The 14,398-nt window shown below is 48.9% G+C and overlaps 1 protein-coding gene across 8 annotated transcripts in view; it reads right to left on the bottom strand.

The window, feature by feature from the left end:
• Positions 1–14,398, bottom strand: part of ABCC10 (ATP binding cassette subfamily C member 10) — a 450,580-nt gene that overhangs the window by 293,307 nt on the left and 142,875 nt on the right. For all 8 annotated transcript variants that reach the window (XM_086925988.1, XM_086925989.1, XM_086925984.1 and 5 more), the window contains 3 exons: positions 12,453–12,680; positions 12,009–12,165; positions 4,563–4,720 (listed from right to left, as the gene is read on the bottom strand). In XM_086925988.1, the coding sequence (XP_086782114.1) occupies positions 4,563–4,720; positions 12,009–12,165; positions 12,453–12,680 (543 nt within the window). The remainder of the gene's footprint in view (positions 1–4,562; positions 4,721–12,008; positions 12,166–12,452; positions 12,681–14,398) is intronic.

The following is a 14,398-nucleotide window of genomic DNA, read 5'->3' as shown; positions in this document are numbered from 1 at the left end:
ACAGTCGCCGTGGAGAGGGAAAGATTGATCACATAGCACACCGGGGGGGTGAGCACAGGTTGAATTCTCAACGCATATGCTGGCTTCAGAGGGTCAGACGGGGAACCGGACTTGACCTTCCTGCAAATCACTGAGAGCTTCTCCTGAGAGATGGCGGGCAGAGTAGTCAGCGAGTATGAGGTGGGGGACCAGGCCATGGGGGTGGGAACTGATGCAACCTGGTGAAAAGATTGATAGATCTTCTCCACCTTCTCCACAAAGGCATCACATTGATCATTAGATGACAACAGGGTGGCAGTCAGGGCTGTAGATGATTGCAGCGCTTTCAGTATCGAGAAGATACTTTTAGATGGATTAGTGCTGTTCATGGTCAGAACAGTCACCTGTGGAGTTCTTCAAAGCTCTAAGTTAGCTCCTCGCTTCTTTATTTTGTACATGATACCTCTTTCACATCTAATCCAATCATTCGGGTTTGAACTTTTTATTTGAGCAGATGGCACACAAATTATTTTGAAACTCTCCAGTGATGTCGCTAGCACGGTTTCCATTTTACATGATTGCTTGTCTAATGTTGAGAACTGGATGTACACTGGTTTATTCCTTGCACCTGGCTCTCTACCTACCCCGGTGCTCCTCCTGTGAGCCTCCAGCTATTTGAGCCCAGTGAGTGCAGCGGCTGCAACCGACTTGGTTGTTGACTCATGCTCTGTCGCATCCTTGCTCTTGTGATACCTGGTCTGCCTTTTGATATAGTTTCTATCTCTTGTGTTCCTGCCTCCTTATTTCTCGGATTGTCTTTGTTCTTAGTCTTGTCTGTACTGTTCCTGATCTATCCTGTTACATGTAAACTCCTTGCCTTATGGTCTGTGTTTTCCAGCCCTGAACCTGACATTTATCCCTGTCCACCTTGTTTGAGCCCAGTTTCTGTGTCTGTGTTCGCCTTGCCTTGAGTCCTTGTATTCCAGTACTGAATCGGACCTGTACCCCAGCTCTACTCCTGATCTTGATTCCAATCCTGTTTTCCCTGAGCCCAGTTTCTGTTCAGATGCCACTAGTTCTGTTTCTTGGTGTCCTGTCTTGTGATTGTACTGTAATTTTGGTCGTCATTGTTTTCTAAGGGTGCCAGTGAAAGTCCAAGGTTTGTGCTTTTGGCATAGAGAACCACCCACCGCTCCTTCTCAACAGGAGCTGCTGGGTGTCTACCCGAACTCTGTGAGATTAATCTGCTCTTTGCTTTCGTATAAGATCTTTTCACCTCATGGAGAGATCACTATCCAAGGAGCACACAAACTATCATGTATGATAGATTGTCTGTCGTGTACCATGTTCCCATTTGTTGTAGAACGTATGCTATCTTGTAGTTTCCCTTTACTGTCCTTCAGTTTCCTGATCAAAGCCTGTCCCTGCCTTCTCCGGTTCTCAGCCTCTGTACTCACTTCCTTCCCAGCCTGCAAGTACTTACTTTTATATGCATTACCTCTGCACTGGAAATCTGTTTTACCTACAGAGGTCGCACCCCGTATATTCCAGTCTCGTCCTGAACTCACCAACTCGACCCTTATCACAGAGACAGACAGGCAAACTAAGAAGATAACAGTGACAGATGAATTGTGACAGACAGACTGAGATTGAAAGGATTGTTCTTTGGGTCCTGTGTAAACAGGGCTGCTGGGCAGTGTCTATGGTTATTGCTGAAATTTGCCACTGGTGTCTCGGGATCACACATACTTAGTTGCACTACAACAAGACAGTCAAGTTCTTTTCTGTAAGCACCTGACTCTCCAGGGGCGTGAGATGAGCAGCCAGGGAGTCAGGGCTTCCTGTAGGTGATGGGGAAAAACACTCAATAACTGTGATGTTCCGTCAGAGATACCACTTGTTAAATAAACAGGCCTTTATTTAGACATACGCAATAGATGAAATTAAAGATTAAGGGCCTATTTTCGAGTATGGCGGTTCATAGATCCGCCGTACCCATGGTGGCGGTCAAACTGCAGGACTGCCCACAGTATTATGGCTGCGCCTGTCGGACTGCCACACGACTGTCGGCACCCCCAGGATCAAGGATCCCACTGGGATGGCAGTCTTTTAGCAGCAATAATGTACCAGTGGTGCCGCAACCGACACTGCAGAGCGTATTCAGAGTTGCCATTTCACCGTCCTTCACATGGCGGTGAGCCCGCCATGAAAAGAGTGACAGAATGGCAACAAAGGGGGCCCTAACATGGCCCCTGCCAGATTTGGGCCTGGGGGTGCATGCGGGGTGGGAGGCACATGTAGTGTCCCGCTGGACTTGCACCCACCCTTCCTGCTTGGTGTGGCATATATGCCACACTGTGCAGGATGGTGCAGTCAGTGCTCTGAGAGCAGAGGTCTGCATGTCAGGCTCTTCAATGAGCCTGACAGACCGCCGCCACCTCACACTGATTTAACTGCTAATATGGCGGGCAGCAGCTCTACGGTTTTGGCGGTCCTACCGCGGATGGCGCATTGCACCATCCACTGTAGGGCTGCTAAAGTAGAAATTAGTTCCTAAGATATACAGATGGCAGCACCTTTTGGGGACACCTTACAACCCAAACACTATTTTGAAGCATTTTTGATGCAGATGCTAGATTTTTATAACACGTGACTTCACTGACAAAAGAAAACCTTCACACCAGATTTCCTTTAGCTTACTACTATATTTGTTTTCTCTAGTCAGTCTGTGGGAAGAGGTGTCAGACAGAATTCCACAAAGTAGGGAATTTACCAAGATATATCTGCCTTTATCTTATCCCACATGTGCAAAGTGGGAAATCTCAATGGGGCCTATTCACAAACTACATTTTTAGTACGTTTAATAGTACTATAGTAGTAAAGCTAATAACATACTACACCTGCAGAGGTCTATGCCTCCACCTCTCCTGTCTGTATGTGTAGTGTTCTCTGCTCCAACTCTGGCGATCTCTTCACACTTAAGCATACAGTTTGGAAGTAAACGCGGGAGGGTCAAAGGGGAGTGGCTGGAAAATGGTGAGTACTTACTAAGAAAGGTGTGGGGCTAAGGGGGGAATAAGAAGGGGTTTAGAAAGGGTTAAGGAGGAATTTAGGGAGGGACATGCATCTGCCCACAAAAGAGTAAGCTCACTGCTATTCAAAAACTGCCCTTCCTTAGTTACTACAGCCAAAAACAACCCAAAACAGTTATAAATTTACTCCAGATACGACAGAGTAAGTCTATCACCACACATAGCCAACCACTGGTACTGGAATACCCTTCCATAGAAAATTTCGAAGGTAGTTACTTAAAATAAAACCCCACAGGAAATAATGTTAAAAAAATCAAAATGTTTATACTATTTAAAAATAGAAATAAATTAATTTTAATGTTTAAATTTTTTTATAAATGAAACATATGTATCATTTTTAAATGTTTTAAAAAATCTATTTAAATTAAAATTTTAATGGAATGTTGATTCATATTAAAACAATTACATTACTTTTAATTAATGCTATACAACACTGTCCAAAACATGATAAAATATATTTTCTTTATTTTAGGTGGGAATTTTGTTTCTTATTTTAAAGTTAAAAAACAATTCTACTCTAATTCCATATATTCAAAACACTTAAATGTTTAATTTAAAATGAAGTTATTAATGCTGTGACATTTTATTATATTACGCTACATTTAAAATGTATAAAATTAATATTAATAGTTAAGATAAAAATATCTTTCTTATATTTTTTTAAAGTTCAATAAAGTTTTAAACGTTTCCCTCTACTTTACCAAATCTCTGCCCTGATTACGGGGATCTATGAGGGGGACTTTAAAACTGCTGTAAAGTCACAACTGGCAGTAACTCTAGGGTCATATTTGATGTTCTTCCTGATTCAATCCCCTATTTCATAGGGTGGGAAGAAATAGGTCTACACTTTTGAGTAACTTTACACGCATAAATGGTGAAAAGCCAAACGTAGTAAAGTTACTCAAAAGTGTAGGAGTAATTTTACACTTGTAGATATATTCAATTGTACGTATACTTTTGTGAATAGGCCCAAGTGTGTCCGATCATGTGCTGCAGAGTTTCCCACAAAACAGATCCAAAACAGTTAGCAGCAAACGTATTCCTCTTAAAAACATTAACAAGCATTAGCTGGAGAACTGAGTCGCATGTCAAGTTACACTGGCTGTCAGGTGCCAGTTGTCAGGGATCAGATGCACTGAGATTGTTCACTGGGAGGTGGGGGAGCCTACTTGGGGTCTCTACTTGTCACAGATCTCTGAGGGCATTAAACTTCAGGTGCCCACTTCATGGAAAAGGCTGGTCATGGTCTAGAATTTTAGCGGTGAGGAGACCAAGAGTTTGGGACGCCCACTGGGCACACACACCTGAGAAGTCAAGTTTGGGAACTGGAATTTGGGTAAGTAGACAACCACAACTTTAAAAGCAGAGATCTGCAGAACAGTACCTACCAGTAAAATTGATCAAACTCTACTGGAATCAATCCGCCCAAAATTACACATCTTCAAACCCTGAAGAGTGAAGAGTAAAACCCTGGGTGCCACATTGTCTCACCTTTTTCACTGTCAGGTGCTGGATGACGGCCTCCAGGGCCCCCTTGCGCCCCTGCTCCTCACTGGACACTTGCAAACTATCACTGGCCAGGCCCGGAGGGACCCATGAAAAGGTGGCATCATGAAGCTCAAGCACTGAGCCCGGATCAGAGGGAGCACCTGAGAAAGGAAAAGGAACACCCAAAATAATATTACAACAATGTATTACAACACCTCGAGCCATTTAAATAGTTCAGATTCATCTCGAGCTAGTTTTGATGTATAAGTTTGTGTTTCTTGTGTAGCACCTGGATGTCCATTCATGGCACTTAACATTTGTGTCGGCAAAAGGATTGGTCAGTGACCATATTATCGCTCTCCTCAAGAGCACACTGTCTGCAGGGAGACAACAATGAGGAACAAATATGGTACATATATCGTGCACATTGTTAAAAGAATGTCACGCCTCCATGGCAGACACATTTTTGGATTCAAGCGAGTCCCAGTGACCTTGTCCAGAACTCAGGACTGGAAGCGATTTTGTGATCGCCCATCTATATATTGACCCAATTCACCAACCCGGTGTGCATATGCTTGAGTGTTCAACAGAGTGCTAGGTGGTAGCTCCACCTGTTTGAGGATGAGGGAACCTCATTAGGCTCTGGGATCTAGGAGCTGATGGAAGGAAAATGACTTCTGCACCAACAAACAGCAGTGGGACCTGGTCAGTTACCCTGAGAGGGCATTTATACTAAGCTTTTACCCATTCCATGCACGTTTCCAAGAGGTGTTCCTGGAAGGGCATTTACTCCCCATTATGTGATGATGGAGGGGTCACTCTTCAGATGATCTACAGTGCTCGGAACAAGGGAGAAGTTACTTCTTGTGGACAAGATGTTTATTGAAGAGGACAGGATTTACTTCCAATCTGAGGTGGAGGTACAACGGTGCAAGACATTGTTTGCAATAATGTTAGTTTAGGTCCCAGAGGATTAACAAAAGTCTTGTTTTCTGTTCTTCTCCTTCTTGTGCCGCTTGGTGGCAAACCCAGCGATATTAAGGAATATCTGCTGCTCTGGATACCTCAGATCTTTTTTTGTCTGCCCCCTTTGGAGGAGTGTGGGATGCTACCGCCTTGAAGAGGAGATGACACATTTTGAAGATGACAGGGGCCAGGCCACTGGAGTGTTAATGTTTTGCAGTGATCAAGTCATAAAAACTCAGCACCTTCTTCTTCATTGGCTTTGGAAAAAGTGATGTGCCCTGTTCACCCGTATGTGGGTGGACCCTTCAAGAATCAGTGTAAAGAAATCTCACACGCTGCCCTTTGCCACTCAGAAGGCTTTCAATTATGCTCTGTGTCGCCCCAGGATGCATTAACAGGCTGCTTTGTGCCCTTTCTATAGCATTAACACCCCATTCAGGATCCCTCAGAGGGCGATTCACACACTAATTGACCCCCAGAGAGGAGTCACACTCTCCTCTATGCTACTCTGTGTGCATCAAGAATCACTTACACTATCCTCTGTGGAGGGCATTTACAAAGAGGCCTGTGACCTCAGAAGAAACACACATCAAGGTGTGCACCTCTCAGATAGTGTTGATACCTGGACCTGTACTCCTAGGAGCATTCGTGTGGAAAGCCATGGCGCTCACTGTTATGTTCCTGGGTGTGGCACGCCCCTGACGCCAGGAGCGTGCAGCGTTAAAGTCATGTGACTCCCTATAATAAAGAGAGGCCTCGCACACACGTACGGCATTCAGACGCGCGCACAGAGAGCCACCAAGTTATTCCCAGAGTCCGTCTCAGTTATTTCTAGGGCCACGTGTCAGGCCTAGTTAGACTTAGATGCCCAGGAGAGTAGGCCCCAGATTGTTATCCCTAGGGCAATCACTCCCCCACAGAAGAACACAACAATTGGCGACGAGGGTGGTTGCCGAATCCTCGCTCGGGGTGCGTGTGTGCCCTCCTTCTCGTGGGGCGGCTGAGAGCCTGTCCCTTGGCTCGTGGTGCTCGTGCCTTGCGGTGCCACACGCCCCCGCACAGTGTGCCTGGAGGGAAGACTTCCATCCCTGGGAGATCGCAGGTGAGCCGCGCTGCCCAGCGTCCGCCTGCAGCGCACAGTGGTGCGAGTGGCCGAGTGCCGGACTACTCCCGCAGGAGATCTCGACCCAGCGCCGCACAGGGCCCCTCGGCACGTGCGTGAAGCACGCTTCGATCCGCCTGGCCCGACGATCGGGGAGGCACCCCGCGTCGCCCCGCACTTCGATCGGACGCGGCGCCGGCCAGTCCCGCTGCTGGCCTGACTTGCCCGTGGTAAGCGCGCCGGTCGCACGCGCCTTCCCGGACCCACTGAGGTGCCCTCCTCAGCTACGGACCACCCCACTTGCGGGTGCCACCATCCCTGCACACGGACCAGGTCCTCAGCCGGCCCCCTCACGCACCGGCTCTGGTGCTGCCCCGGCCCGTCGGCGGTCTGATCAAGCGCGTCCCGGGCGACGGCTACCATTCCGCCCATTGAACCGTTTGTGGTGGAGGGTGCGCCCTCGACTCTTGCCCCGAAATGGAAGGAGTGGGTGGACAGGCTCCTAGTCTTCTTTGAAGCCACAAAAGTCCACAAGGAACAGAAGCGAGCCATGGTGCTTCACCTAGGTGGCAAAGACATTCACTCCATTGCTCGGACACTCACAGAGGCGACCCCCAAAACTCATCACACCTTGATTAATGCCCTAAACGCTCATTTTGAGCCCATGGCGAATCAGGATTATGAGCGTTTTGTGTTCCGACAAGCACGGCAACTGCCGGAAGAGTCGCTGGACGCATACCATACCAGACTCAAAAAGCTGGCACTAACATGCGGGTTCCAAGACATAACCGAAGAAATTCGAGGACAGATTATACAGGGCTGCGCCTCTGCCAAACTGAGAGAAAGAATACTGGAGGAATCGGGCAAGCCGCTGGCCGACATCCTTACTCTCGGTCGCACGAAGGAACTTTCCAAAGCCAGAGAGGCACATATGGAGGCTGCATTACAAGCCACAGTCAAGGTGGAACCTGTTAACAAGCTACAAGTCCAAACACCATCCAAGTGGCACAAAAAGACTACACCCGCCCAGGGCGGGGCATCTGGACACTCATGCAGATACTGCGGAGGCCCGCGCCACCCGGCGCCGGAATGTCCCGCACGGGGAAAACGCTGTTCCGGATGTGGCAAGATGAACCACTTCGAGAAAGTCTGCCGATCGAAGAGGTTCCGCAAACCCCGCCAGACCATACAGACCGTCACGGAAGGAGATCCGAGCCATAGTGACATGGATGACGACGAAGAGGAGGAACGGTCAGTGCACAAAGTACGTATGATCGGCACTGCCACACGGCGCACCAGAACGCTGCCTCAATGCTCAATCCAGGTGGCGGACCAGGACATAATGGCGGTAGTGGACACGGGAGCGTCCATAAATCTCATGAGCGCCTCGCTATACAGAAACATGGCCACGCCTCCGGCACTCAGCCCCACTCCCATCGTTGTTTTTGCATACGGACAGGACATTCCCCTCAGGATTCGGGGAAAGTTCCGGGCAGCAGTTCGTCATGGGGACAAAACTATCGGAACAAATATCTTTGTATCGGAAGAATGACAAGGCATGCTACTAAGCTGCCGAACGGCCGAAGACCTGGGCGTGGTAACGTTTGCCTTTGGGGTCCACGAGGAATCAGTACAACAACTCCTCATGGACTTCCCGGACCTTTTCGAGGGCATTGGACGGTTCAAGGGCCGTGAGATACACCTACACGTAGACCCCACTGTGCAGCCGGTAGCTCTGCGACGACGCCGCATTGCGTTCCACCTTCGGCCGTTGGTGGAAGAGGAACTTCATAAACTGGAAGCGGCTGGCATCATCGAGAAGGTCTCTGGCCCCACCCCTTGGGTGTCGCCCATCGTAGTCACCCGGAAACCGAAACAGCCAGGGGCGGTCAGGATCTGCGTGGATATGCGTCTCCCCAATGCGGCCATAAAGCGGGAGCGTCACATCACCCCCACAATCGATGACCTCATTGGATAAATGGCTGGGGCCTGCTGGTTCTCAAAGCTAGACCTACGAGCGGGATATCACCAGCTGGTGCTAGACAAGGAGTCGCGAAACATCACCACTTTCTCCACCCACGTTGGTCTTCGGAGGTACACCCGGCTCAGCTTCGGGGTCTCCAGTGCGGCGGAGGTGTTCCAAAATGTCATCCAGGAACTGATTGCTGACATACCTGGGGTGATAAATGTCAGTGACGACATAATGATACACGCCCGTACCATCACTGAACACAACCACCGATTGTCTCAAGTATTTCGCAGACTCCGAAGTGCAGGGCTTACACTTCATCGGGAAAAGTGTGAATTCCTACGGACCAAAATAGGGTTCTTTGGATATGTCTTCTCGGCAGACGGTGTTCACCCAGATCCCGATAAAGTAAAAGACATCAAAGATGCACCACCTCCCACGACAGTCACCGAGGTCCGGAGCTTCCTTGGCATGGTGAACTACTGTGGCCGATTCATCAAAGATCTAGCCAACCTGACCCTTCCTCTGCATGACCTCACCAAGGACTCCACCCCGTGGACCCGGGGACCGGAGCAGGAGAAAGCCTTCCAAGACATCAAGGCCTCCCTTTCCAGCAACACCACGCTGGCATTCTTTGATCCTCAAAACATCACCCTCATAGCAGTGGATGCTGGGCCGGCAGGACTTGGAGCCGTCCTGATGCAGAGGCCGCGGGATGAAATGGATTGGACTCCAGTTGCCTTTGCAAGTAGATCCCTCGCAGACACTGAGCAGAGGTACTCCCAAATTGAGAAGGAAGCCATTGCAATCCACTGGGGGTGCCGGCACTTCCATCTGTATGTATACGGCAAACCGTTCACCGTGGTTACTGACCACAAACCGCTAGTGGCCCTGTTCTCAGGTACCTCTTCAAAGCCACCCCCGCGCATCGAAAAATGGCTGCTCCAATTGCAGGAATACAACTGTAACATCGAGTACCAGCCCGGAGCAAAGAAACCGGCGGACTACCTCTCACGCCATCCCAGGCCAGCCACACCAGAGGAAATGGATAAGGCCAAATAGACCGAGGCATATGTGAAGTGGGTAGTCGCGCTGTCATGCCCGCGAACCCTCTCCCTAGAAGACGTTGTGAACGCCACCGCCCAAGACGCCTGTCTACAGAGGGCCAAGGAGATCCTACGAACGGCGAACTGGCATAAAGCCAAGGAGAGTTGGAAGGTACTCACCCCAGAGGCTCAAAAGATCATGGAAAGTCTGCACCACGTTCGGGAAGAACTCAATGAGGACGACGCGGGGTGTCTGTTGAGAGGGCATCGCCTGGTAATACCCACAGCCCTGACTGACCAAGTAATACAACTAGCACACGTGGGCCACCAGGGAATGGTCAAAACCAAAGCACGGCTACGGACAAAGGTATGGTTTCCTCTAATGGACGACATGGTAGAGAAGGTAGTGAGGTCATGTGCTGCTTGTCAAGTCACAGGGGATGCTCCCAGGGAAGCCCCAATCATAGTGGAGCCCCAACCTCAACGACCATGGGAGAGGGTCAGTATGGACTTCGGTAGCCTCCCAGATGGAAGACACACATTGGTAATGATCGACGACCACTCCAAATACCCGGAAGTAGAGATAATAGCAAGCACAAACGCTGAATGCGTGATCCCGAAGATGGAGAAAATTGTCGCAACTCACGGGGCTATGCGTGAGCTCCGCACGGACACTGGACCCCCATTCCAGGGACAAGAACTGGCCACCTACCTATCATCTCTCTGGACCCGTCACAGACGCATAACACCACGCTGGCCTCAAGCCAACGGGGAGGCTGAGCGATTTATGAGAACCCTGAATAAAGTCATCCGCATAGCCCATGATAAAGGTCAGTCAGTGGAGATGGCCATCTTCACATTTCTCAGGAGCTACCGACAAACCCCTCACTCAACTACTTGGATGGCCCCGGCTCATCTCCTCATGGGGCGGGTGGTGATGGACTCTATTCCCCATCATCCGCAGTGGTCACCCGAGGAGGTGAATGAAGAGATCATTGCAAAGAAGAGAAAGACCACCTTCGCTACGATCAGCCAGAAAAGAAGGGCAGTGGTGACACAGTTTAACAGAGGGGACGTAGTGCTACTCCGCAACAGGGTAACGAGTGGCAAGTTCAGGCTGAACTATGAGAGAGGACCGTGGCGAGTGATCGGCGTAAAAGGCACCCGCCTCACAGTGGTGAGAGGACGAGAGACTGTAACTCGCAACGTATCACATTTCAAACATTTCCATTCGGAGCCCACCGAATCATGTCCCCCACCGAGTGCTGAAGGAACTGAAACTGCAACCAATCCACCACACTCTGAACTAACACCCAGCCACGAGGTCACACAAAGTAGCAATTTGAGAGCTGAGAGTGAAGAGGCGGGAGGCGGTGCTGAGGCCCTCGAGGGGATGCCAGATCCGGATGGGGCCGACAGAGAGGCGCCAGGGCCGGCCCCAGGCACCGGAACAGACATGCTGAGTCAAAGAGGGTTGCAACACAGGCTGAGAGTCAACCCCACACCCTCCTGTCGGCTGCGCGACTATTTCACGTAAGACTGTTCCAAGTAATGTTCATATCATTGCAGTGCATATGACCCGGTGTTACGAGGTCCCCGTTTGAGGTTTGAACGCTGAAGATGCCCATCAAAGACAGTACAATAGACCGTTTGATGATACTGTTGTTGTTGTTGTTGTTTTTCCTTGTTTTAGGAGGAATGTTATGTTCCTGGGTGTGGCACGCCCCTGACGCCAGGAGCGTGCAGCGTTAAAGTCATGTGACTCCCTATAATAAAGAGAGGCCTCGCACGCACGTACGGCATTCAGACGCACGCACAGAGAGCCACCAAGTTATTCCCAGAGTCCGTCTCAGTTATTTCTAGGGCCACGTGTCAGGCCTAGTTAGACTTAGATACCCCGGAGAGTAGGCCCCAGATTGTTATCCCTAGGGCAATCACTCCCCCACAGAAGAACACAACACTCACAATGCACTCAAACTCCTTCGAGTGGCCATCATTGAGGATTCTGACGCTTCTCAATGCCTCTTAGAGGGTAGCTGGACTTGGCCTTTGTACTCCACAGGTTCTCCCCACTGGTTGCAACCCTCTCACTTCTGAGCAAGCTTCCATCACGGAGCATGTGGCTCTTAGATCAGACTGGGTCCTCTGCACTGTGCCAATCAGACACATCAAATGCCGTGACGGCTTATCCACCGCACTCTCTAAGCCCAGCAAAGGGCATTCTTTACACATTGTCTCTATGGAAGCATCTCGACCCCAATATGTACCCTTTGAATTACATTATCACCCCGTCCCTCAAAGAGTGCTCTATACCCACACTGTCCCACATGAGGGCATGCTGCTCACTGCCCCTTCCCTGCTCTTACCTGCACTATAATAGGCCGCCAGGTCCTGATCTGACAACTCAAGGAAGCGCTGGATACGGTTCAGAGACACCTTGGCTTCCAAAATCCCATTCAGAACCCATGGGAAGTTATTGAGAGGAAGAATCAGCATCCCAACGAGGGCGAGCGCCGTGAAGACCTGGCGAAAGGAGAGTCAGGGGCTGTCAGAGGAACAGGAAGGGCAGAATAATAAGCACAGTCAGAGGGGCAGGATGAAAAGATAAAAAGGTGAGGACACGAACAGGTAAAAAAAAAAAAAAAAGAGGTGGGCGAGGACAGAAGGAAAAAGTCTGATATAGAGGAGGATTCTCTCAATGCTAATGAAACTGATGGCAAAAAAAGCTGCAAGCTGCATGCAAGAAACCATGGAGAGTACAAACCAGAACGCATAAGGGTACAGAGACGCCAAACCATTCTTCCACTAACCTTGGCTGCAGTGAGCTCGTGCCCCAGGAGCACGTAGGTGATGAAGGTGAGGATGGAGATTACCACTGGAAGAGCCGCCCAGAGATACACACACACAGCATCCAGGTACTTGAGGGCCCGCAGCCTCTTTAGCTCCTTCTCCCGGAAGCTGCTCACCTTGGCGGCAAAGTGCTTTTCCCAGGTGTAGAATTTGATCACCCTTATCCCGTAGAGGACCTCGGTCATAAGCTGTGGGGAGGAAACCACCAAGAAGAACTGAAGGACTCTGAATCAAATCATTCCCAGCATCTCCTGTGGAGGTGGTGTGGACAAGTGCCTGGGCTGTTGAGTGAGGAACCCTAAGACCCAAGCAGTATTCCCGGATTCCACACGGTGCCACCATTCCACTAGCATCCAAAACTAAAAAGACTTAGAAACAATATCTGCTTCTGATTTATCTGCCTGCCCGAAGCATCAGCATTTAAACGAGTTGTAAACATTATGGATGTCCACTATTTCAAATGGACATTCATAGGGATCACCTTGGGCCTACAGACCACACACACGCGGCCAACAGACCACTCACCATGAGCCCACAGACCATCGCAACATTCTAGATAGCTTTTTCTAGAAATAATCTTCATCACCCTTGATATCTTCATGACAAATGCATAGTACAAAATAATAGACAAAATAATAAGGGACTGATTCTTTCACAATGATATTTAAAAGTGTATGAAAGATGAAGGGTGTACCACCTGACACTACTTGCCAGTATGTTTCATAGAACTCAGGAGGGCGAGGGCCAAATTATGAGTTGCGCAACGACAAGCCTCATGACTCTACTGTCCTCGATGCCACAGAATTCTCAAATTCTGGTTTACCTTTTGGAGAGGCAAGTATGCAAAGGGCTATTCTTGTTGATGGGTGGGTAAAATGTGCACGTGTCAGGACTGGGAGTGAGGTAACCTCTGTTGCATTCAGTATTTGATTCTGTTACGTACATATGGATTTGCTTTCTACTGTATTCTGGATAAAGAGTTGGTTGAATCAAGGGATTAAACTCCACAAAGTGTCAATGAAGGAAACAGCCGGATTACCAAGACCTTCCCATACACCTGTGGGTCAAAGCTGTGAAGCACATGTCCCATGAGCTCAATCTAACTGTTTGACAGACTCAGAACAAATGCAACAGCGATAACTTCTCTAAAGAGAAGCATATAAAAGTTAAAAGATACAAAAAAAGAACATAAAAATTAAATCTATGCATCAAAATGTCATCTTGGACAGAGCCAGGCGACTGAAATTAGACAACTGAAAGGCAAAAGGGATTCAAGACAATTGTGGGAATTAATTACCAAAGGAATATTGTACAGCCACTGCTGCCAGCCAGTTTCAAACATAGGAAAGGAGGAAAATATCAGTAGGGGAACTCACTTTAATAAATACCTTTACAAACCTCTCTGGCAAGATTGCCTCTATGGTGCCTCATATATGTGACATCTTGCAGGGGACATTCACGTACCAATAGACATACTCATCCCCTGGCAAGCACAGTTGTCAACACCTTATCTAGCTCAGTCAATCAACACGACCTCATCCCTTCTACCTACCATAGTTCTCAGAGTTTTACAGTGACTTCTCCACCAACATCACGAAGTCCTGGCCACCAAAAGAGAGAAGACAATTCCAAAAAAAGGGAAAAGAGGGAAGAGGGCCAAGAGACCATGAGATCTTCAAGCAAATTAGTGAATGCAGCAGCAAAGGGTCTGACCAGTGCACTTCCCTGTGATACACTAGACTACCACCTACAAAGGCCATAACACCCAGACACAAATACAGGTGGGAAAGCAGAGTTTAACCCTCAATCTCTGATCTACAATGGAGACGCCAACAGCATCACCACAAAAGACTCCCGGGGAAATCATAGTGAAAGATAAGCCAATGGACAAGGCAACAACAAGCAA

The sequence above is a fragment of the Lissotriton vulgaris genome, chromosome 6 (genome assembly GCF_964263255.1).
Source record: "Lissotriton vulgaris chromosome 6, aLisVul1.2, whole genome shotgun sequence".
Lineage (NCBI taxonomy): Eukaryota > Metazoa > Chordata > Amphibia > Caudata > Salamandridae > Lissotriton > Lissotriton vulgaris.
This window is presented reverse-complemented; position numbering and strand designations above follow the sequence as displayed.